The sequence below is a fragment of the Juglans microcarpa x Juglans regia genome, chromosome 8D (assembly GCF_004785595.1).
Source record: "Juglans microcarpa x Juglans regia isolate MS1-56 chromosome 8D, Jm3101_v1.0, whole genome shotgun sequence".
Lineage (NCBI taxonomy): Eukaryota > Viridiplantae > Streptophyta > Magnoliopsida > Fagales > Juglandaceae > Juglans > Juglans microcarpa x Juglans regia.
Window position 1 is genome coordinate 33,504,899 of NC_054608.1, and position 26,416 is coordinate 33,531,314.

Here is a 26,416-nt window from a genome sequence, read left to right on the forward strand (position 1 = left end):
TGAGGTGATATAAATCTTCTCAAATCCGTTAATTAAGAAACAAGAGCCTAATTTATTTGCTCATGTATGTGCACTTTGTTTAGCTTGTAAGCTTTTCACTTTGTTCATTTACTTGTAGCCATTGGTTTGCCTCTTGAATTTTGGTTTGCTTTCAAGATTAAAATCCAAAACTTGAAAATTTCTCATCTCATCATTATAATTTTTTCAAATCCTCACACAAAATAACATAAGCAATTAACTTTTTCAAATCTCAAAACAAAAATAATATTAAAAAATATATTTTAACAATATTTTATTTAAATTTTTAACTTTAATATCAACTCATCTCATCTCATATCTGAAAACAAATACATAAGTATTGTGCTAAAAAATAGCGGCAAGCATCCTTGTTTATAGTTCTTAAGTGGACAGTTGTACATATATGGTATTGTACACCCTTCTTAGAACATGGTTTATAGTAGTGATTGTGATAAACTTATTCCGACATTCTATGATTTAGAATGCGTTTGAACGTTGAAGTGAGTTGAGTTGAGTTGAGTTGATAAAATATTATTAGAATATTATTTATTATTATTATTATTGTTTTGAGATTTGAAAAAGTTGAATTGTTTATTATATTTTGTGTTGAGATTTGAAAAAGTTGTAATGATGAGTTGAGATGAATTATGTTTTAGCCTTAAAGATAAAGGGTAATGTACGGTCCAACCTAAAAAGCCATTTTCAAATGGCGATAGAATAAACAAACTTATTAAAATTATGGATAATGAAACTATTACTTGTGATCCTAGTCACCACTGCAAAATCACCGTTTGTCCAAAAATTTTAAATTGATAAGAATAAGTAAATTTTATCATTTATATTTATTTAACACTCACACTCACGTGTAGGCCGACAAAATCGCCCTCAATGAATGAGTCCAGTACGTAAAAAATTTAATTAAAAAGGTAAAATGTAGAGTCAGGACTTGCACTCAAAATCTTTGTTATGATATCATGTGCCATTGATCTAACAAATTTAAGCTTAAAAAAAGTGGTAGATTAATCATTTATATTTGTCTCGAAAATACTTGCATCCCTTTACACGGTTTCAAATTCAAGTCCTACCGTGTAAAACAAAGGTCCAGATCTCACACCCATTAATTTAATTTTCTGTATGAACTCAAGACCTTTGAGATTTTCTAGCGTGGGAGAATAGAAGTTGTCGAGAAGAAGTTTGTCAGTAAAGATTGAGAAGACTTTTGAACTCATAATAGCTAGCATGCATGGTTGTTGGCAAAGAAGTCGTGTACGTTCCATATTAATTACTCGGTTTCAAATTCAAGTCCTATTGCGTAAAACAAACCTCCATATAAATCAACCGAGCAATTACTTTTGTTAGGATTCCATAAATTGACCGTCCAAACATCAACTCTTAGTGAATAATTAATAATTTTGGGATTTTTTTTTTTATTTTTAAAAATATTTTTTAAAAAAAATTTATACTAGTCGATACTGAATTTACACTCTTTCTATTTGGGAACAACATCTGTGCTAAAACAGAGTAAAGTCGATTGTTGTGGGACCAAATTGATCATTTTATACAACTTTGAAGGTTGAAAGTTCTACAATCGTACAGAATAAACACATGCATGCATGTTCGACGTTGTTGCCGAGAAGTTTCTCCTTTCTCTGACCCACTTTATCTCTATAATTATTTATTTGGGATAAGTTCTGCAACTCTATAATTGGACCTCTTGCTAGATTGTAATCGCGCATACGTACTGATCAGAGCATGACTTCTTCTTCTATGGCCTTTCAATCAGGAGCTTCTTCCTCTTCGTCATCCTCTTCATCTCCTTCCATCCGTTCATGGAATTATGATGTATTCTTGAGCTTTAGAGGTGAAGATGTTCGCCATAACTTTATTTCTCATCTAAATCGTGCTTTACTTCAAAGTGGAATCAAGACTTACAAAGATAGCGTCGACCTTGAAAGAGGGGAGGAGATTTCACCGGCACTTTTCAAAGCTATTGAAGGGTCAATGATTTCTATCATTGTATTCTCTAAAAATTATGCAGAATCTAGATGGTGCTTAGATGAGCTATTGAAGATTCTTGATTGCAAGGAAACAATGCAGCAAATTGTTCTACCAATTTTTTACGACGTAGATCCATCGAAGTACGGCATCAAAAAGGATTTTTTGGAGAATCCTTTGATAAACTTGGAGATAAGCTCAAGGATAACGCAAAGATGCTGAAATGGAAGGTAGCTTTGCAAAGAGTAGCTGATTTGTCTGGTTTCGCATTAGCGAAATTCCGGTAAGCTTTGCCTATATGTACTTTCTCATGTGAATGCGCATGCTATATTTGAGAAATTTATGAGAAAAATTGAGACAAATATTAAAGGATCTGATTGGTGAAGATAAAATATCATACAAAAGGAAAACAAATTGATATTTATGATTATTTTTGGGATTGAATAATTATATGCAAAAAAAAAGTCAAATTTTAGAAATCCTTTCTGATTTAGGGATTAAATATCTGGTACCACTACGATATTAGTTTCACATAACGTTTAGTTTCAATTTGTTTCTAGATATAAAGACTCACGAAATCTCTTAAATTATAAGTTTCAGATTAAGTTTTGTTATGAAACAATGTTCAGATTAAAGAAGGAGAAAAGCTACCGGCCTTTTACACCGTAATCTACAGCTGTCGCTTTGTTATGGAGAATGAAAAACACTATATATTTTAACTTAATTAGATTCGTACGTCATCTATTGTGAAAAGTACTCTTAACTATTTCAATTTGTCTTCTCTTTTTTATCGATAGGGATGAGTCAACATTTATCCAAGAAATCATTCAATGGGTGGACAAAAAAATAGTAAATCAAACACCTTTAAGTGTTGCATGGCATCCAGTTGGGATAGAGTCTCGTATACAAGACATTTATGATCAACATCTAAATATCGAAATGAATGATATTATACGCGTGGTAGGGATATTCGGAACCGGTGGAATTGGTAAGACAACTATTTCAAATGATATCTACAACCGGATTTCTTCTCAATTTGAAGGAAGTTGTTTCTTAAAAGACGTTAGAGAAACTTCAAAACGGACAGGAGGTCTACTTGAGCTGCAAAATACACTTTTGTCCAAGATCTTAGGAACAATATCGAATATTGATGATGTTGACAAAGGAGTCAATGTGATTCGGGATAGACTTTGCTCTAAAAGGATTCTACTAGTTCTTGATGACGTGGATGAGATGGTCCAACTAGAAAAACTAGCTAGAGATCGTGATTGGTTTGGCTCAGGAAGTAGAATTCTCATCACAACAAGAGATCAACACTTATTAGAAGTCTTTGAAGTTGATTCAAAATACGAGGTGAAGATTTTGGATGAGAATGAAGCTCTTCGACTATTTAGCTTGCATGCTTTCAAGAAAGACAAACCACTTGAAGGTTATGTGGAACTCTCTAAACAAATAACAAAATATGCCCAAGGTCTTCCACTAGCTTTAAAAGTGCTAGGTTCAGATCTAAAAGGTCAAAGTATAGATGAATGGAAAAATGCATTGGATAAATATAGAAAGATTCCCAACGATGATATTCAAAAAGTACTCTTAGTGAGTTATGAAGGTCTGCATGCTACTGAGAAGCAAATATTCCTTGATATTGCATTTTTCTTCAAAGGAGAATGTTTGGCTAATATCAGGAAAATATTTGATTGTTGTGGTTTTTTCCCGGTTCATGGAATCAAGAGGCTTATAGACAAGTGTCTTATTACTACTATTGAAAGGAGTAATGAAAGTGTCCAGATGCACGACTTGCTACAAGATATGGGACGAGAAATTGTTCGACTAGAATCACCCGAAGAACCTAGCAAACGTAGTAGACTGTGGTTTCATGAGGATATCCGTGAAGTGTTGGAAGAAAGTACGGTAAGAGTAAAAAAGAATATATTGGGTTTTACATTTATTTTCTTTTCCAAAAGTGAAACCTAGTGGATTTTTTTCTTTTTTTGAGAAAATATAAATCGTATGAATTTATACCTAAATAAATAAATATATATATATAAGTAATCCCACAAATTGATGTATTTTGATGTGTTTCATCAGATTATAAAATCACTTTTTTTGTAAAGTAAATCTAATGGATCAGATAAAAACACGTCAGTTTATAAGATTATTTTTGTGTAATTTTTTTGTGGATATAGCAATACTCATATATATATATATATACACACTTTAAATTATCAATATGAATTTGTAGATATATATATAATTCATTTATTAATAATTAAAATGAGTCAATAAAAGTACTAAATCTAGATGTTCTTTTTTCATTCCAAATATCCTATATTTTCTAATTTCATATCTACTCTCTCCTCAAGCTAGCGTTTGTTTTATTCAAAGTTATAGGAGAGTACATAAGTTGGTAAAAAGACAATCTTTTATATTTTAGCATGCTGTCTATTTAGTATTGGAGATTTTAGCAGAGTAATATTAATTGATAAGTACAGAGTATTATTTTTCCTAAAATATCTTAACCAACTTCATGCACTTACATGATCAGGGGCCAAACAAAGTTGAAGGCATGCTAGTAGATTTACCGAAAGGCGATGAGGAGATAAGCTTGCATCCCGAAGCATTTCGACATTTGGAAAGACTTAGAATCTTTATATGTCGTAATGCACGTTTTTCTTGTGCTCCCAATTATCTCTCTGAGAAGTTAAGATTACTTAATTGGCCTCAATATCCTGAAGAGTCTTTGCCACGTAATTTTAGAGGAAAGAAACTCATTGTCTTTGAGATGCGGCATAGCCTCATAAAGGAGTTGGGGGATGGATTCAAGCCCAGGGTAAGTACACAATTATAATCATCATCAACGACTTTTTTTTTTTCCTTTGAATTATGTAGTAAAGTCCATTATTAAACTTTTCCTCTTTTTCTTTTACAGAATTTGACGATTATGAGATTCAAACATTGTGAATTCTTAGAAAAGATTCCGGATCTTTCAAGCATCTCAAATTTGAAGGAATTGAGTGTACAAAGTTGTAGAAGATTAGTTGAGGTGCATGATTCCGTTGGATCTTTGGAAAATCTTTCTAATTTGGATTTTTATGGATGCTCTAAACTCCAAATCCTTCCAAGAAGCCTCAATTTGAGATCTTTATGCTACCTTAATCTTAATTATTGCTCAAGCCTTCGTTATCTTCCTGAAATCGAGTGTAAAATGGAATGTTTAACAGGGTTGTGTCTAAGAAACACCGCAATAGAAGAACTACCTTTATCCATTGGGACCCTGGTTGGACTTGACTTTCTAGATCTATCGGCCTGCCAAAACCTTCTGCGTCTCCCAATTGCTTGCATTCAGTTGCAACATTTACACCAACTCTATATTGGTAGTTGTCCAAATCTTGTACGTGAAGAACCACTTCATGAATTGGCATCTCCAACGAATTCAAGCAATGGAACTAGCACTGCATTACAAGTATCGAATCTTCAAATTAGTTGTTCCCATTCAGAATCAAATTTCTTTCCAATATCTAGTTTCTTTGCCATGTTTAACTCCTCCGCCAGTTTGCTTCATTTAGAACTATCGGGGACTGAAATTGTTAGCCTTCCCACGAGCATCAAAGAATTCGTTGCACTAATTAAGCTTTCCTTGTGCTTTTGTGAGAAACTTGAAGAAATAATAGAGCTTCCACCAAATATAAGAGTGGTAAATGTTAGTGGATGCAAGTCACTAGAAAGATTTTCGGAAGTATCAAAAATATTGGAATTCAATGGAAGCCACATCAGATCGCTACAAGAAATTGAGTTGTCCTACTGCGACAAAATGCATGTGAATATATGGAATGATAAAGTGCAAAATCCATTATTGTGGAAGGTATGTATGTGTGATCTCATTTTTAATAGTATGCATGTATTGCTTAAATTAAATTAAATTGATGCTACTTTGTTTAACAGGGAGTCTATGAATATGATGCTACTTTGTTTCCAGAAAATCAGATTCCAGAGTGGTTGAATTATGTTCATGAGTTTTTAAAAGATGATGATGATGGCAGACGTAGGGGAGAAGAAGAGTGGGTAATAGATATTGAGGGGCCACACTATTTGGAGGAGATAAGCGGAATTGTATTATATCTTGTAATGTTTTTTAAAGATGATTTTGTTGATGATATTGGTTGTGATGCTAAGATAACCACTAACGGCTCAAATCATGTATGTTGTACTGAAAAAAGGGTAAAAATGGTTGATACTGGTCGTTCGTACAGAAAAGAGGGAAATACGCCTAGATATGTTGTATGGGAGGGGTACTCCAATTTACAATCTTTTGAACTAAAGGTTTTGGACAATTTGCGAGTTCAATTTGATCTCCATCGTCGTTACCCTAGGATGGTGCCGTTTTATAAAAGTTGCAGAGCCAAAGTGGTATACAAGAATGAAAAAAGCAAGTAAGTAAGTCGCCCCTGTTCTTTTGATTTTCAAGTAATATTTAATTTCCTTCTCCCTGCGTATTATATTTTTTTCCCTTTCTTTTTTGATGCCCAAAAAAAAAGGCGCTAGTGTTGACATTATTGCTCTGTCTAGAATACACATACATTATATCCAGTTTATAATCTTTTCACTTTATACATTTAATTTTTTTCTTGGACGATGATTTTAGTTATAGCCATTTCATAGTCGATTCCATGGTGCTTGTTTGAAGCATCACATTGTATCGCTACCAAAATAGCTTGCATCTCTATGCCCTTTTTGAGACATTGCCCTGTTTTTGGCCCCATAAACTTTTGCCAAAATAGCTCATCTGGTATTCTTTTTTGCACTTAATTTGGTATTCTTTAATTTTTGTTTTCTATTCCCCTGTTGTCTCAGCAACCAAATTGTGTATGGAGAGATGCATGCGGATGAGGAGATTGAATCAGAGCAATGAATGTGTGGAATGAATGAAGTTGGGACTGTACTTTTGCCTTTTGTCTGGTAATTTTCTTTTGGGCTTTTCCATGTTTGCAGCATTGGAGCCTTACCACCCACTATCGATGCTACAATGACACAGAGCTCCATCCAGCATTTGACTGAGAACAAGTTTGTGCAGGGCAACCCAAGTATTCAATGCCACATGTATGGTTTTGGTTTTGGTTTTGCTCTGAGTTTTGTACTATTTGTCTAATCTGGCAAAGGCATGTATTACCCCGTAAGATCTCTTTATGATTGTTTTTGCCAATGATATGGCCAATTTGTATAAGAAATTCTAACTGCGTACATGCATTTCTTTCCAAATCATGCCTTTCTATTTTCGGGTAGAAACTCTACTTGCTACATTATTACCAATGTAAGACTATGAGGATTCTTTCTATTTTTGGAGAAAGCAAACCAGGTAAATACGAATTGAGAACTCATGATATTGAGCCACAATTCGTGTAGTTTCAGGTATCGAGAAAGCAGGGCAACCCAACTATTTCAAGCAGTTTCAGGTGAGATTTTCCTTTCATTTTTGTTTGTTCTCTCTGGTATTTGAAGACTTGAAACTACCCTAACAGACTAGTTGAAGTGCAAAATTCCATCGGATCCCTAGAAAAGCTTTCTTATTTGAGTTTTGAGGGATGCTTCCACAATAATCACTTGGCTTTTTACTTTTTTTCGTTTACTTATAGCCATTAGTTTGTTTCTTGGATTATGAATTCAAGTGTTGTGCAGCCCTAAAAATTTTCTTCTATATCTTTATTACAGCAAGTATCTGCCAAAAGTCAGAAAACATCTCTCCTTATTCAAAAACTCCCATTAAGCTAGAGGGCAAGTATCTTTGTCGTAATGTCTATGTATTTTGTGCTGTTTTATAATTCATCATCCAAAATAGCCTCATTTATAAGTACTAACCCTTTGTATTTTGTGTTTATATCAATTTTTTACTGTAAAAGTAGTGCGCTTTAGACTTGTAGTCTTTGTAAATTAGGCATAGTTGTGATGCCCTTGTGTTTTCGAAAAATCGGATTCCATTGATAAGAGTCCTTGATGATCTGTTTTCGAAAATTGATGATGATCCTACACATACCAACTATCTTTATGAGTTATTAGAAATTGAAATTGTTAAGAGTTCGGTTACTGTCCAGCTGAGTAGAAGAGAGGAGATAAGTGGAATTGTATTGTATGTTGTTCTGTTTTTTAAAGAACATGGCATGTCTAGGTGTGTTATTTATGATGCTGAGATAACCTGTAACGGCTCAATTTGTATGAGAAATGCATTTATTTCCAAATCATTAGCAGCTGGTATTGGAAACGAAAGAGATTCTTGGATTTTAACATTGAACCACAGATTATATTTTCTCTAATGGGTGGGAACAACATCTGTGCTAAAACAGAGTAAAGTCAATTGCTGTGGGACCAATGAATTGATCATTTTAAACAACTTTGAAGGTTGACAGTTCTGCAGTCATATAATAGTAACTAATAATTAGTATATTTTCAAGAACGTGCATGCATGCGTAACACACAAGTCCACATGAGATCACCTATGCATTTATATTCTCCATGTGGACTTTAGAGCTAGAGTGGTGCTTTTGGATTCTTCTGTAATGATATGTCAATTTGTATATGCAATTCTGGCTATTGAGTCTATGTGGTAAATTCCTTTCAAATTTTTTTTATCTTTTTTAACTGAATGTGACAACTATAACTTCAAAATTGGTATTCTTCTGACTGTACGGTTATTGGGACTATTTTAAGGAATGAAAAATGTGATGTCTTATTTGCTTTGAGTCGGGAAGGAATGTGGGTTGTTTGAAGTAGATGATATAGAGGCTTTGACTTCTTTAAGGGGTCTTTAAATGTTCTTGACTTTAGGTTTCTCACGTTTGCTAAACTAAAATAATAATAAGGTGCAATGTGCGAATCCCAGTAGTTTAATAATAATAAGGTGCAATCAAAAGATTTGTTGGATTGAGGTGCCTTATGACATGATCATTGGTTGAGGTCTCTCTCTCTCTCTCTCTCTCTCTCTCTCTCTCTCTCTAATACGTATTTGTGTATGCCATTAATTTTTATGGGTTGTATTACTGAAAGTTATAATGGCATTCATTCAACAGGGACAACTTGAAGAGGCACTTTCAGGTGGAATTATATTTCCGGACTTTACATATGCAATTCTGGCTATTGAGTCTATGTGGTAAATTCCTTTCAAATTTTTTGTCTTTTTTAACCGAATGTGACAACTATAACTTCAAAATTGGTATTCTGATCTTTAAGACTTAATCTGATCTTTTTGGTTCTGGACACTGCCTGCAAAAACAATTTAAACTTCCTCTTTTTTATAAGATTTAAAACTTGTTGATACAGAGTGGTTAAGGATCTTTGCCACTATGGGAATCTAATAGGCATTGTGGGGTTTTGTTAGGGGTATGCAGGCTGCAGCCAAATAAGGTTTCTATCTCTAGAGTATATGTACTTGGAAACTGAGATATAGATTTTTGAATTTACCTCATACGGACTTCTTTTATAGATTTTTTTAATAATCTGTCTTGTCTAGGATGCTTTGGTGAGACTTAATGATGTCATTATACAAGAGAAATCAGTTTCTGGTCCATTCCTTTAGTTCAAGTTCTTACCTGGGTTCAATTTTTATTCAGATGGGAAAAGATATTGAAGTTTCATGTAGCAGTGAGAGAACATACAAGCACTTGTGCAGCAGTGGGAGGTAACAACTCTGGGGGCCATCATATCTGCCAAAACCTGTTAACTCCATTCAATGCATCCAAATCAGAGTGAAGAAACTCTTCCAGTAATCACTGAAGCAGTCAACAGTAAACAGGATAAGATGATCATTGAAGGAGATTTTCTAGTGCTAACCACAGCATTTCAAAAACTCCCCCATAAACTTCGTTTCTCATAGACCATATATGTTGATGCCAATCACTGTCATTTGCTAATTGCTGGAATTTCCACCGAGTATTCTTTTCTATTTTTGGAGAAATCAAACCAGGTATCGAGTATAGGAATTGAGTACTCATAATATTTTTGTTCTTTTTTAATTAAATAAACATGCACCGTATGGGAATTTCAGAGTTAGGATACTTCTTTATCAATTTCCAGACGTGGGAATAGCATAGAATGATTTTCATGATCATCTTTTTCAACAAGCATCTGTGCTAAAACAGGAAAACAGAGTAAATTCAATTGCTGTGGGACCAAATTCAATTTCAACCAGGTAAGCTGCATCAATCCACTCAGGCCCCAGGGAATAAATGCTCCCATTGTATTCACAATACCTCTTTTCCACGACACTGGATTTCCATGAGATTTCATACACAACCTGCTCATGACCAGTAACGGCTCAAATCATGTATACTGTATTGAAGGGGTGGAATTGGTTAATTTGGATTGGTTCAAAATGGAAAATTGGACTGGATATGATGTATGGGTGGGGTTTTCCAATTTACAATCTTTTAAGCTAAAGGTTTTAGACAATTTTCAAGTTCAATTTGATCTCCATCGTTCTTCTGATGGGATACTGCCGTTTTATAAAAGTTACAGAGCCAAAGTGGTAAAAAAGAATGAAAGGAGAGCAAATAAAAAAAAAAAGAAAAATGGATGAAGTAAGTCAGTCGACTCTCTTCCTTTGATTTTCAAGTAATATTTTCTTCCTCTCTACCTATTATAATTTTTTCCCTTTCTTTCCAGATTACCAAAAAAGAAAAAGGCCCTGGTGTTGACAGTATTGCTCTGTCTAGAATACATATACAATCTTTTCTCTTTGTACATTTAATTTCGTTTCTAGGATGATGATTTTAGTTATAGCCGTTTCATAGTCGATGCCATGGTGCTTCTTCGAAGCTTCACAATGCATCGGTAACAAAATAACTTGCATCTCTTTGCTGTTTTTGAGACATTGCCCTGTTTTAGGCCCCAATAAAAACATAGCTTCATTGGGTATTCTTTTTTGCACTTCAAACTTGGTATTCTTCAAAGCCATATAATAGAAAAGCATGAAGAGAGGGTGAAAAATCATCCAGGTATCCTGCGTGAAGATGGTTGTTTAGGCGGAATCTTCAATTTTTGTTTTATATTCCCCTGTTGTCTCAGCAAACAAACTGTGTATGGAGAGACGCATGCACATGAGGAGATTGAATCAGAGCAATGAATGTATGGAATGAATGAAGTTTGGACTGTACTTTTGCCTTTTGACTGGTAATATTCTTTTGGGCTTTTCCATGTTTGCAGCATTGGAGCCTTACCGCCCAACTATTGAATGGTTTTGGTTTTGGTTTTGCTCTGAGGTTTGCACTATTTGTGTAATCTTGGAAAGGCAAGTATTACCCATAAGATCTCTTTATCATTATTTATTTCTGCCAATGATATATATGGGCAGTTTTATTATATGTCATATATACGGTTTTGAGCATTCGAAGTACGTGCATGCGTAAAACACAAATATTTGTTACTATTGATGCGATAATGACACTTAGCTCCTGCAGTTGACTGAGAACAAGTTAGTGCAGGGTAACCTAACTATTTCAGGCAGTTTCAGTAGCTTTAGTACTTGTGCTAAGTTTGAATGTGACCACTGCAATGCTAGTATATGTATGGTTTTGGTCTGAGTTTTGCATCATTTGTGTAATCTGGGCAAAGGCATTTAAATCTTAGATATCAAGCTTGTTGCTTTACTCTGCAAGACCTCTTTTTCATTAGTTTTGCTTCTGTTGGGTCCCTAATAAGCTTGATCATCTCTCATTTCTCCGTTGCACTATGCTCATCAGTTTGCCAAGAAGCCTCAAGTTTTCCTGAAATTGAGTTTGAGATGGAATGTTTACGGAAGCTTAGTTTAGCAAACACCGATATATTCTTAGAAATAGAGCCTCCGTTCGGTATATTATGTGACAGCTCACAGCATATTATTACAAAGAGAGAGATGTCACCGATAAGGTCAAATTGTTTTATAGTCTTAAATATTTTAAAAAAATTAACAACATTATTAAAAAACACTTCTTTAGTCACAAAATAAAAAAATAAAGAAAAAGAAAAATTCAATTGATAGCCACCATCGATGGCATTTGTGAGTGGATAATTAAATTATTATCCTATTACAAATAATATAAGATTTTATTTTATTTTGTTTTCATTGGCAAGCCAACCTTTTTTTTTTTTTTTTATGGAAAGAAGATGGAACCTCAATTTTATTGATAAACCCTTACTTATAGCGGAGGAAAACCGTGGATACTGCAAGACAAGACACCTGGGACTAAAATATTATAATCAAGAAAGGCCAAACCTAGGCATCAAAATCTCTAAGACATCCTAATAACACAAAAAAGGCTTTATAAAAATTACAATAGTCCAAAACAATATTAAACAATATTAAGAATCTCCAACCCTAGACAAAGCAAAACCACCTGCGAAACAAAACACTCACAAGTAAAGAGTAGAGGAAACAAATAAATAAGAAAATATGTACTAAGAAAATCTTTAGGAGATCCGCAAATAAGAAAGATCAATTATGTCTAGACAAAAAAGACCTCTGAGATTAATCAGCAACAAATAATCTCCAGACTATTCCATATTAGAGCCATCAACTCCCTACTTGGCAAGAATGTCAGCCACAACATTACATTCCTGAAAAATATGTTTTATTCTATAATTTATGCAATTCAAATACATATAAAATTCGTCTCAAAAATCCTCTAAGTTCCAAATATTACATTCACCCTTGATGATCCAATTAACGAGAATTTGAGAGTCACTCTCAAACTCAACCTGAGTAAAACCCAAGTGATAGCAACGACAGACACCTTCAAGCAAACTTCTCATTTCAACAAAATTATTGAAACCCGAGCCCAAGGCCACAGAATAAGCCACAAGAAGCCGGCCACCATCATCACAAATGATAGCCCCTACTCCAGCTGGGCTCGGGTTACCAAAACTACTGACATCCGTATTAAGCTTAACCCAGTCCTAAAGGGGTCGAATCTACCTGGCCACACAAACCTTCTTAGGTCTAGGTTCGAGAAAGGAGATTTTCAATCTTCTTAAAATAACAACATCCTTAGAAGAAATGATAGAAACTTTCATGATCAAATCCATAATACGGCGAAGCCATGATTTAATAACATGACATACCGACTCTATCGTTTCCTCCTTACCTTCGTGCCAAGCCTTGCAACGCTTGTTCCAAAGCTTCCAAGAAATAATAGACGGGAGAAGACAAAAAAAATCCGAACCTAGGTAGATTTTCCCGCCCTACAAAACCAAAAGTTAATTTGTTCCTGCCATTTATGAAAAACACTCATATGCACACCAAGATGGGTTGCAACTAGCCTCCAAGTACGTCTGGCAAATTCTCCAGTACAAAGCATGTGATTCAAATCCTCTATCTTGCCCCTGGAACAACAATTACAATTAGAGACCATAGGAATACCAACTCTTTTAATCCTCTCGTTGACACTCAAATAGCAGCCTTCCACATTATAATGTAAAATTTCTTTAGAAGATTATTGTGTCAAATCCACTGAGTCCAAGGTAAAGGAGGGGCTCTAACCCTAATAAAATCCCAGGCCCTTTTGGTTTTAAAAACCCCATCATTATTATTCACCCAAAGTAAAATATCTTGGCCCTCTTTTCTTGCAACCAAAAATTGAAACAGATCAGAAGCTTTTTGATAACCCACAAGACTTTCCAATAACAAAGTATCCCACCCATTTTCAATACGATAATCTTTGATTTTCAGTATAGGATTTCCAGTCATAGAAAAAAGGCCACTGAGAGGGCCTCCCTCCTCCCATTTATCATACTAGAAAGGAATATTGCCCTCTTTCACAATCTATTGAGAATCATTTAAAACATCTGGAATATTACGAATAATAGATTTCCAAAAATGGGTTCCCTTATTAAGCACCAAGAAGGATAAGTGGTTATCTTTAACATATTTGCCTCTAAAAAGTCAGCCCATAAAGACTAACATTCATGCATGAGCCCCCAAACAAATTTCGTATAAAGAGCTCTTTGAATGTCTCCAAAGTCCCAAATACCCAATGGGCCAATCCCCTTTCATCAGTTGGTCTACACACGATTTTGAGCCTGTGAAGTAAGAGCTGGCGGTTTGGTTACACAAAATTAAATAATCTCATCTTATATAATTATTATAATTTTTTTAAATTCTCATACAAAATATAATAAACAATTCAATTTCTTTAAATCTTAAAATAAAACTAATATTAAAAAATTATATTATAATAATATTTTATTTAACTTTTAAAAAAATATTTCATTTCATCTCATTTTAATTGTATAATCAAACAAAGCTGAGGTGTGGGAACTAGTCCGCCCTCATGCCATTGCCAAAACTATCCCCCACACACTCCCCAATTTCATTTTCTTAATTCTTTTTTCTTTATAAAGTTTTGTATTGATAAAAATAAATTAAAAATGAAACGCAATGATCGCAGAAGCTATGCGTACGAAATAATACAGAAGATGTTGACATGTTTTAAAAATGGAAAATACTAGACACCGTTCCCCCTTCCCGTTTTGGCTTCCCGCTTGACGTGGTTATGCCCTGTGGCATGTTTTTTTTTCTTCTCACGTCGTCTTCTCCATTTCATTTCGTCTTCCCCATTCCATAAACTCTCTTCCCATGTCGTCTTCCAGAATCCCTCATATCCATTTCATCACATTTTTTTTTCCTTTCGTTTTTCTTCCCACGTCGTCTTACCCATTAATTCATTTCTTCTTACCCATTCCATTTCGTCTTCCCCATTTCATTTCTTCATCGAAGTTGTGGAACATTTTTTCTTCTATTACCTTAGCTCCAAAATGGTTTCTTAATTGGAAGAGATGAATGTTAATTCAAATTGATTTGCATATCTTTCCCCCTATTTTCGTCTCCTTGAAGTCTTCGAACACAAGATACTACTCTCTGGAAGATGGGCGACGTTTATGCTTAGAGTGCATGGAATATGCTATCATGGATACTGGTGGTTATCAACCCCTTTACCATGCCATAAGAGATTATTATGAAGGACTGAACATGAAATTAGATAAGCAAATCCCAATGGTTCTGGTTGAAAGACAAGCATTTAATGAAGCTATTGTTGGGGAGAAGAATATAATAAATGATCTCTTGGAGTTTGTATTTTATTTACTTTTTCATGGAAATTCTCAGATTCTGACGTTGCTCTTTCCAGGGCTTTCAGCCTTTCATCACATGCCTGAGACAAGGGGGCTATGTCTTTTTGAAGAGCAGACAGTCACCAGTGTATGTAATCAAAATCTTATACCACTTGGTTTTGCTTTTCTTAAATTTGAAAGAAGATAACGAGTAATGGGGCCGATTGTTTATTAGCTGCTCTACCTGAGATTATTATTTTTTGTTATTCAGATACACAAAAGGCTGACATTTAGCGTCCACCGACAGGTAGGAATGAGAAGCCAACACCAAAAACTGACTCGAAAATGTGAAGTTACAGCCATTCTTGTTTTCTATGGTCTTCCAAGGTGATGGTCAATGACAATTTCGCCATTTTTTATTTTTTCAAGAGAAGGGGTTAGTAAATTTTCTAAACCCAATGCATTTGTGTGTATGTGGTTTTTTTCAAAAAAAAAAAAAAAACCTCAGTCTCCATGTGAAATGCAGAGAGACGAAATGCAGAAGGGCTTCTTAGTGCAGAGAGATGAAATGCCGAAAGAAAAAAAATGCAGAGAGATGAAATGGATACCAGGGATTCTAAATGGAATGGGAAAAACAACGTGGGAAGGAAAAAAAAAAAAAGGGAAGCAAAAATAGAGGAAAAAGAGAAAAAAAAAAAAAACATGTCACGGTGTTTGTAGCAAAAACGGAAAGAGGTCATGGTGTCTGTGACTCTGTAGCATCACGTCTTTAAAAACTATACCATGTTTCCCGTTTCTAGCGCTGCCTCTTTCTCTCTCTTGTGTTTTTTACGTCTTTTTTTTTTCTTTGCTTTATTTTCTCGAAATAAATAATGTTAGAGTCACCGCTGGAGTTACCGCTTACTCTGGCATGTATTTTTTAATGTATTTTTTTTAGTTTTTTTTATATAGATTTTTTTAACAATTTTAAATATTTTAAAAAAATAAAAAAAATTCACAATATTATTAAAAAATATTTTCTTAATCATGAAGTAAAATAAATTATTCATAATTAAAGAAGTATTTTTTAATATTTTTTTTACTTTATGATTAAAAAAATATTTTTTAATAATATTCTAAATTTATTTTATTTTTTTAAAAATATTTAAAAGTATTAAAAAATCTCTATAAAAGATAACTGAAAAAAATACATAAAAAAACATATGTTAATACCAGCAGTAGCTTCAGCGGTAGCTACCAATGGTGGCTCTAGCAGTACCTTTGAAAAATATTACTAGTCATAAATTTCACACATTATATATTATAATTTTTTTATTTTTAAAATTTTTTTTTTAGTTTTGTTCTTTTTAAAATAATTAAATTTTTTTATTTATTATTTATATATTATACATTTACTAAGAGAAAAAAATTATAAAATTTACAAAAAAATTATATATAATATATGAAGGTTAGGAATAGAATTTTTTCTCTTTCGTTCACACACACCAATAATAAAGAAAGAACCTTACCCCATCGATGATCGTAGTACACTCTTTCTCTCTCATGACTTTTCCACTATCTGAAATCATCTTTTTAGCACGTCTGACACGTTTGACTATTGCGTAAAGAGTAAATACGTTCATATTTTTTTTTCATTATTCTTCCGTTATTTTTTAATATGATAATAATTTTATAAATAAAATATAATAAATAATTTTTAATTATCTAATAACAAATTATAAAAAAATAATAAAAATTAAAATAATGAATAATATTATTTTTACATAAAACAAACATTTTTTTCTTTTTTTCTTTTCTCTTTTTTATTTTTTTTTAAAATATGTTTTATTATTCAACCAACAAACTACAAAGATTCTTACAAAACGATAAATACAATCAGAATAGATTCAACATCAATTAAAGCCACTCTGTGACATAGAGCATTTTGGGCAAGTGGATTCGTTTGTTTTCAAAAAATACATATATCTTATTTTATTTTATTATAATAAATTTTTTAATTTTTAATATAAAATAAAATAAATAATTTAATTTTTTTAAATTTTAAAATAAAAATAATATTAAAAAATATATTCTAATAATATTTTTTTTTAATTTTTTAATTTTAATTTCTCTTCATCTCATTTCATTTATAAAAATAAAAGATGCCTAATTTTTTCAATATTCTTTATTATTTTATTATTATTATTTTTAAATTTTATTATTATTTAATATCTTATTATGATTTTTTCATTACTTTTACACTTCAATTCGTGAACATTATCAACAAATATTCTACCCAAAAGCTGCACTGCAATAGCAAACGTCCAGATCTGACATCCACTAGGATTATTCTGAGATATTTATGTACGGGGGAATTAAATTGAGACGAAGATCTGACATCGGGAAAATTGGTGAAGCCCACCTAGCCATGTGCATCGTTGTGCCCTATGAATTTTGATCGACAGGCACGTAATTGCCGAGAAGTTACCGAGAAGTTTTTACGTAATTTCATGATGCTCTATAGACTTTGGATTCCTCTTTATCGATTTCCTGAAGTGAAGATTTATCACTTTTCCATCTCTCCTTTCTTTGCCCACATCTCTATAATTGCACCTCTGTTTTGATCATTTATCACACATACAGAGGAGAAACCACTTCTTCCATGGCCTTACAAAGAGCTTCTTCCTCGCTCTCTTCCGCTTTAACTTCTTCCATACATCCGTGGACTCACGATGTATTCTTGAGCTTTATAGGTAAAGATGTTCGCCAAAAATTTATTTCTCATCTATATAATGCTTTGGATAAAAGAGGAATCAACACTTATATTGACGACGAGCTTGAAAGAGGAGAGGAAATTCCGCAAGCACTTTTCCAAGCTATCGAAGGATCAATGATTTCCATCATTGTATTCTCTAAAAATTATGCAGAATCAAGATGGTGTTTGAACGAATTGTTGAAGATCCTTGAGTGTATGGGTACAACAAAACAAATTGTTCTACCAGTATTTTATGAGATAGATCCATCAGATGTAAGACATCAAAAAGAAAGTTTTGGAGAAGCATTCGCTAAACTTAAAGACAGGTTCGAGGGCAAGGTAGAAGTGCAGAAGTGGGAGGCAGCATTAGAAGAACTAGCCAATATCGCGGGGTTCGAATTAAAGAATTACAGGTACTTCTGATTTCTTTGACTATATATATATATATATATATATATGTATGTGTGTGTGTATGTATGAATGTGTGTGTGTGTTTGTCTATATGATGTTAAAGCGAACTTTTTGAAGAAACTGAGACAATTACGGCATTGATAAAGATATGATACTACTATATTAATTTCAACTAAAATTTATTGGAGAAATCATGAAAAATACAAATCAAAATAATTGAATGATAGTTTGAAAAAAAAAAGTACTTCAGAAAAAGTATGGGAATTTTTTAATATTTGGATTCTATATATAAAGAATAAGATTTGGAATCATAGTACAGGCCTGACAAGAAAACAAACAGCTTTAAATAAGTAGTGATTTTTAGTTTCAATTTGTTTCTAGATATAAAGACTCACAAATTCTCTCAAATTATAAGTTTCAGATTAAGTATGTTATGAAACAATGTTCAGATTAAGGAAGTAGCAAGACTACGCTTATACATCGTAATCTACAGCTGTCACTTTGTTATGGACAGAAAAAAAGAATGAAAAACACTATATATTTTAACTTAATTATATTCATATGTTATCTATTGTGAAAAGTTCTCTAACTATTTCTATTTGTCTTCTCTTTAATATTGATAGGAAAGAGTCAGAATTTATCCAGGAAATTATTCAATGGGTGGACTTAAGAATGGTAAACAAAACACTTCTGAGCGTCGCCAAGTATCCAATTGGGATAGAGTCTCGTATACGACATATTTATGAGCATTTAAGTATTGGAAAGAATGATATTAGACGCACTGTAGGGATATTTGGGACCGGCGGAATTGGAAAGACAACTATTTCAAAAGCTATCTACAACCAGATTTCTTCTCAATTTGAAGGAAATTGTTTCTTGAAAGACGTTAGAGAAACTTCAAAACAGGCAGGAGGTCTAATTAAACTGCAAAATACCCTTCTTCACAATATTTTAGAAGAAAATATGGATGTTCGTGATGTTGACAAAGGCATCAATGTGATAAGGCATAGACTTTCCTCTAAAAGAGTTCTACTAATTCTTGATGATGTGGATGAGTTGGTCCAAATAGAAAAGTTAGCTGGAGATCGTGATTGGTTTGGCTCAGGAAGTAGAATCATTATAACGACAAGAGATCAATGTTTACTCGATAAGTCTAAAGTTGATTCAAAGCACGAGGTGATGATTTTGGATGACAATGAAGCTCTTCAACTCTTTAGCTTGCATGCTTTCGACGAAAGAGAACCATTGAAGGATTATATGGACCTATCTAAACACATAACAAAATATGCTCAAGGTCTTCCACTAGCTTTAACAGTGTTAGGTTCGGATCTAAAAGGTCAAAATATACATCAATGGAGAAGTGCATTGGATAAATATAAAAAAGTTCCCAACGGAAATATTCAGAAAGTACTCTTAGTGAGTTATGAAGGTCTAGATGATACTGAGAGAGAAATGTTTCTTGATATTGCATTTTTCTTCAAAGGAGAATCTTTGGCTAATGTCATGAAAATATTTGATGGTTGTGGTTTTTTTCCGGTTCATGGAATCAAGACGCTTATAGCCAAGTGTCTTATTAGTACTATTAAAGGGCATTATGAAGGGCGTAATGAATCATGTGTTCAGATGCACGACTTGCTACAAGATATGGGACGAGAAATTGTTCGACTAGAATCACCCAAAGAACCTAGCAAACGTAGTAGATTGTGGTTTCATGAGGATATCCGTGAAGTATTGGAAGAAAGTACGGTAAGAGTAAAAAAGAATATCTTGGGTTTTACATTTATTTCTTTTTCCAAAAGTGAAACCTAATGGATTTTTTTCTTTTTTGAGAAAATATAAATCTTATGAATTTATACCTAAATAAATATATATACATAAAAGTACTAATTTCACAAACTGACGTAGCTTGATATAGTTCATCAGACTATAAAATTACTTTTATTGTAAAATAGATCTACAGGATCAGATAAAGACACGTCAGTTTGTGATATTATTTTTGTATCATTTTTTTGTGGATGTAGCATTAAAATGAGTCAATAAAAGTACCAAATCTAGATGTCCTTTTTTCGTTCCAAATATCCTATATTTTCTAATTTTATGTCTACTATCTCCTCAAGCTAGCGTTTGTATTATTGAAAGTTATAGGAGAGTACGTAAGTTGGTAAAAAGACATTCTTTTATATTTTAGCATGCGTCTATTATTTAGTATTGGAGATTTCACAATCGATAAATACTACTTATTTTTAAAATATTTTCAAGAAAAATAGTGTGTAATATTAATTGATAAGTACATAGTACTATTTTTCGTAAAATATCTGAAGCAACTTCATGCACTTATATCAGGGACCAAACAAAATTGAAGGCATACTAGTAGATTTACCTGAAGGGGATGAGGAGATAAGCTTGCATCCGGATGCGTTTCGACATATGAAAAGACTTAGAGTCTTTATAAATTGTAATGCACGTTTTTTTGGTGGACCCAATTATCTCTCGGACAATTTAAGAGTCCTTAATTGGTATAAATATCCTGTAGATTCTTTGCCACATGATTTCCAAGGAAAGAAACTCATTGCCTTTAACATGCGTGATAGCTTGGTCAAGGAGTTCGGGGATGGATTCAAGCCCAAGGTACGTACAAAATTATAATCATCACTGATTTTTTTTCTTTAAATTATGTAGTAAACTCCATTAAACTTTACCTCTTTTTCTTTTACAGAATTTGATGACTATGACTTTCTATGATTGTAAATTCTTAAAAAAGATTCCGAATCTTTCAAGCATCTCAAATTTGAAGGAATTGACTGTCCAAAACTGTACAAGATTAGTTGAGGTGCATGATTCTGTTGGATCTTTGGGAAATCTTTCTAAGTTGGATTTTGAGGGATGCTCTGAACTCCAAATTCTTCCAAGAAGCCTCAATTTGAGATCTTTACGCGAGCTTCGTCTTGCTTATTGCTCAAGCCTTCGTTATCTTCCTGACATCGAGTGTAAAATGGAATCTTTAATTTTATTGGATCTACATGGCACCGCAATAGAAGAATTACCTTCATCCATCGGGAACCTCGTTGAACTCCAGATTTTACGGCTATCACACTGCGAAAACCTTATCCGTCTCCCAATCGCTTGCATTCTATGGCAACATTTAGGGGAACTCGTGATTGGTGGTTGTCCAAATCTTGTAAAGAAGATGAGGAATGATGGGCTAACCCTTCCAGCCATTGAGTCTACAAAAATGGAAGAGGAGATATCATTAGGTGAAGAACGACTCCATGAATTGGCGCCTCCAACGAATTCAAGTAATGGGAGCATTGCATTACAATTGTTGAATCTTCAACATTGTTTCCAATCAGAAACAAATTTCTTTCCAATATCTAGTTTATTTACCATGTTTAACTCCTCCACCAGTTTGCATCTTTTAGATCTATCGAAGAGTGAAATTGTTAGCCTTCCCACGAGCATCAAAGAACTCGTTACACTAGCTGCACTTTCCTTGTGCAATTGTGAGAAACTTGAAGAAATACTAGAGCTTCCACCAAATATAAGAGATGTAGATGTTGAAGGATGCAAGTCCTTAGAGAGATTTCAAGAAGTATCAAAAATATTGGAATTCAATGGAAGCCACATCAGATCGCTAGAACGTATTTCATTGGAAGGTTGCCACAAAATGCATGAGAATATATGGAATGATAAAGTGCAAAATCCTTTATTGTGGAAGGTATGTATATGTATCTCATTTTTAATAGCATGCATGACTCAAATTAAATTGATATTGATGATGATGATATTGGTTTAACAGGGAGTCTATGAATACGATGCTACTTTGTTTCCAGAAAATCATGAGTTTTTAAAAGATAATGAAATAGTGAAGGGGCATGATGATTATGTCAGACCAAGGGGAGAAGAAGAGTGGGCAATAGATATCGAGGGGCCACACTATTTGGAGGAGATAAGCGGAATTGTATTATATCTCGTAATATTTTTTAAAGATGCTGCAGGCTATGATATTGATATTGGTGGTGCTAAGATAACCAGTAACAACTCAAATCATGTATGCTGTATTCAAGAAGGGGTAAAATTGGTTAATATGGATTTGATGAAAGAGGAAAATATGACTGGATATGCTGTATGGGTGGGGTACTCCAATTTACAATCTTTTGAAGCAAAGGTTTTGGACAATTTGCTTGTTCAATTTGATGATTCCCATCATCCTTATGGTCCAATGGTGGAGTTTTATAAAAGTTGCAGAGCCAAAGTGGTATACAAGAATGAAAGGAGAGCAAATAAAAAAAGAAAAATGGATGAAGAAAGCAAGTCGCCCTTGTTCCTTTGATTTTCAAGTAATATTTAATTTCCTCCTCTCTGCGTATTCTATTTTTTTTCCCTTTCTTTTTTGACACCAAAACAAAAACAAAAAAAAAAAAAAAAATGCTGGTGTTGACATTTTTGCTCTGTCTAGAATACACATACATGATATCCAGTTTACAATCTTTTCACTTGGTACAATTAATTTTGTTTCTTGGATGATGATTTTACTTATGGCCATTCCATAGTCGATGCCATGGTGCTTCTTCGAAACTTCACAATGTATCGCCACCAAAATAACTTGCATCTCTATGCTGTTTTTGAGACATTGCCCTGTTTTAGACACCAATAAAAACATAGCTTCATTTTGTACTATTTTTTGCACTTCAACCTTGGTATTCTTCAAAGCCATATAATAGAAAAGTATGAAGAGAGTGAAAAAATCATCCAGGTGTCATACGTGAAGATGGTTGTTTAGACGGAATCTTCAATTTTTGTTTTCTATTCCCCTATTATCTCAGCAAACAAACTGTGTATGAAAAGATGCATGAACATGAGGAGATTGAATGAGAGCAATGAATGTATGGAATGAATGAAGTTGGGACTGTACGTTTTGCCTTTTGTCTGGTAATTTTCTTTTGGGCTTTTCCTTGTTTGCAGCATTGGAGCCTTACCACCCCCTATTGATGCTACAATGACACTAAGCCCCGTCTAGCATTTGACTGAGAACAAGTTTGTGCAGGGTAACACAGCTATTGAATGTCACCTGCAATGCCACATGTATGGTTTTGGTTTTGGTTTTGCTTTGAGTTTTGCACTATTTGTGTAATATTGCAAAGGCAAGTATTACCCTTAAGATCTCTTTATCATTATTTTTACCAATGATATATATGGGCAATTTGTATAAGAAATTCTAACTAGGTGCATGCATTTCTTTCCAAATCATTACCAACTCTACTTGCTACTGTTACCTAAGAGTATGACGATTCTTTCTATTTTCTGAGAAAGTAAACTAGATTTTGAGATTCCCAAGTACGTGCATGCGTAAAACACAAATAATTGTTACTATTGATGCTACTATTGATGCTGCAATGACAATTAGCTCCAGTATTTGACTGAGAACAAGTTAGTGCATGGTAACCTAACTATTTCAGGGAGTTTCAGTAGCTTTTGTACTTGTGCTAAGGTTTGAATGTGACCTGCAATTCTAGTATATGTATGGTTTTGGTCTGTGTTTTGCAGCATTTGTGTAATCTGGCAAAGGCATTTAAATCTTAGATATCAAGCTAGTGGCTTTACTCTGCAAGACCTCTTTTTCATTATTTTTGCTAATGATATGGTCACTTTGTATATGCAATTCTGGCTATTGAGTCTATGTGGTAAATTCCTTTTAAAATTTTATTGTCTTTTTAACCGAATGTGACAACTATAACTTCAAAATTGGTATTCTTCTGAATTTGTGATTATTGGGGCTATTTCAAGGAATGAAAAATGTGATGTCTTATTTGCTTTGAGTCTGAAAGCAATTTGGGCTGTTTGAAGTAGATGATATAGAAGCTTTGACAGCTTTAAGGGGTCTTTAAATGATCTTGACTTTAGGTTTCTCAACTTTGCTATTGGAAAGGGATTCATTGTCAGTTATTGGACTATTGGTTCTAATGAACCTAATTTTTCAAGCCAAGAGAATTTGATTTCTTAAATTCAAAGTCTCATTTCTTGGTTTGCAGTGTATGATGTGATTCATGTTGGTAGACAAGGAAATGAAGCAGCTCATTTACTTGCAAGACACGCTCACTTTGTAGATGATACTATTCAATGATGACATCAATGTCCAAACTTTATTCATTCTAGGGTCTTGCTTGATTCTAATTTGTAAGTGTATGGTATTAACTTTGTTATTGTTTCTAATAATATGAATGCCAAAGGTTCATTTAAAAAAACAAAAGAATTGGTATTCTTCAAAATTTGCTAGCTTATCTTGTTAGACATTTATAATTTTTGTATTGTAGGGGCATCCTAAGCACCATAGATTTGGCATAATCTTTATGGGAAACAGGATTCCAGATTCAATTCCGTCAGTTCAGATCATGAAATGTGTTCAGAACATGTCTGGCTGGACTACTTTGTTGGAAAATCTTTGAAGATAGAGAGAGACAACCTCCGAGTTAAACTGTTTTGCACTTCAAAATCGGTGTTTTTCAAAGCTTTCAGAATCCATATGATACAAAAGCATGAAGAGAGTGAAAAATCATACAGGTGAGCAGCGTGAAGATGAATGTTTAGGTGGAATCTTCAATTTATGTTTTCTGTTCCCCTGTTTTATCAGTAACCAAACTGTGGATGGGGGGGGGGGTGGTTGGAGGATTCAATCAGAGCAATGAATGTATTTGATGAATAAAGTTGGGACTGTACTTTTGCCTTTTGCTCCAAAGGTTGAACTGTACTAGTTTTTTGGTAAATATTGCTCTGCTATCACTATCAGGGTCTTGTTCCATTTTATAGTTTTTATGCGTTTTAGCATTCTAGGCACAAATTGATCACCAATGATAAATGATGTTGATGTTGGCAATTCGTAGTAGGCATATTCCAAGGGTTTCATTTTTTCTTTGGATTGTGTATTTTGTAGAATTTGGGTGATTCGGAAATTTGAAAGGCTGTAAACTTCCACTTTGAACACCATTGAATTTCAAGGTTTATAGGGCATTTTCTTGTGGTGATTTTGACTTGTCTAATTGCAACAAAATGCATGCTTGTAGGGAATCATGTAAAAAATCCTTAATTGGATGATCAGGTATGTCTCTGTCCATGTTTCTTTCTCTTTATTATCTCTCTTTTTTATGCGTATATATGCTTTGGTTTATTGGTTACTTTAGGTGGCATTATAATTTCTGGAAATAGGGTTCCAGTCTGGTTTAGCCATTGCAAAGAGATGATCCTGCGTTCGAATGAGATTAAAGGAATTGCCATTGGAAAGGAAAGAGATTCTTGGATTTCAACATTGAAAAACATAATATATTTTTTATGAATGGATACATAAGATTATGAGGATTCTTTTCTATTTTTGGAGAAATTAAACTGAGTATAGGAATTGAATACTCATGATACACAGCATTTTAACAGGAGCAATGCTACACAACCTCTCCAACATTCACACACCACATTTTTTTTAAAATTTTAAACTTTTTAATATTTTTTTAATATTTTTTTTGAGTTTAGTCCTTTTAAATTAATTTAATTCTTCTATTAATTATTCATATATTAAATATTTGATAAAAGAAAAAAATAATAAAAAATTAAAAATTGTGGTGTGTGGAGGTTGCGCGTGAATAATAGGAGATTGTGTAGATTTTTTCTTTTAACAGGTTCAAATGACATACCAAACTACAGTAACATTAACTCATAAATTGTGTACTTTTATTGGTATAATACTAAAATAATATAAACATATTTTAAGATACATATTTCAATAAAGGAATATACCGCTAAACCATTTTATAAAAAAGAAGACAATATCTAAATTTATTGATTACCCTATTTTATTGTATTCCCTCTTTTTATGTATATATGTTAATACCGAGTAGTTGGAAGACTTGCACGGATAAAAAGATGGAGATGGTATCCAATTTGATTGATTATACCTTATACAAAGAGAGGAGAGGAAACTGAGAATTGTTTTTTTTATAAGAAATGAATTAACTTCATTAGAGATGACAATTATAGACATTTATTAAGCTAAAGGGCTTGAGAAAGGAAGTATGGAATACAATTCCACTACATTTGAATACTCTCAACACTCCATGCATAACGGGCAAGCTTATGAACTGTCATATTCTCCTCTCTATACACATGGTTAAAAATACAAGAGCTGAAACAACTCTTTAAGTTTATAAA

At 33.3% G+C, this 26,416-nt stretch overlaps 2 protein-coding genes and 1 pseudogene across 11 annotated transcripts; all 3 read left to right on the top strand.

Moving 5' to 3' along the window:
• Window positions 1–1,534: 1,534 nt before the first annotated feature.
• Window positions 1,535–26,416, top strand: part of LOC121241779 — a 135,118-nt pseudogene continuing 110,236 nt past the window's right edge.
• LOC121241795 lies at window positions 6,232–24,889 on the top strand. 10 transcript variants are annotated; one of them, XM_041139646.1, is made up of 6 exons: window positions 6,232–6,444; window positions 6,862–6,930; window positions 7,025–7,107; window positions 7,411–7,460; window positions 7,717–7,779; window positions 24,628–24,889. In XM_041139646.1, exons 2-6 carry the CDS (start codon window positions 6,916–6,918, stop codon window positions 24,783–24,785), a joined length of 369 nt encoding a protein of 122 aa, XP_040995580.1. In that variant the 5' UTR covers window positions 6,232–6,444; window positions 6,862–6,915; the 3' UTR covers window positions 24,786–24,889. The 10 variants fall into 10 exon arrangements, 4 of the variants coding, with proteins under 4 accessions (XP_040995580.1, XP_040995581.1, XP_040995583.1 ...); XM_041139647.1 differs by having other exon boundaries at window positions 7,720–7,779; XM_041139649.1 differs by having other exon boundaries at window positions 7,417–7,460.
• On the top strand, window positions 17,562–20,609 carry LOC121241793 (TMV resistance protein N-like). Its single transcript, XM_041139644.1, has 2 exons — window positions 17,562–18,225; window positions 20,567–20,609. Exons 1-2 carry the CDS (start codon window positions 17,720–17,722, stop codon window positions 20,592–20,594), a joined length of 534 nt encoding a protein of 177 aa, XP_040995578.1. The 5' UTR covers window positions 17,562–17,719; the 3' UTR covers window positions 20,595–20,609.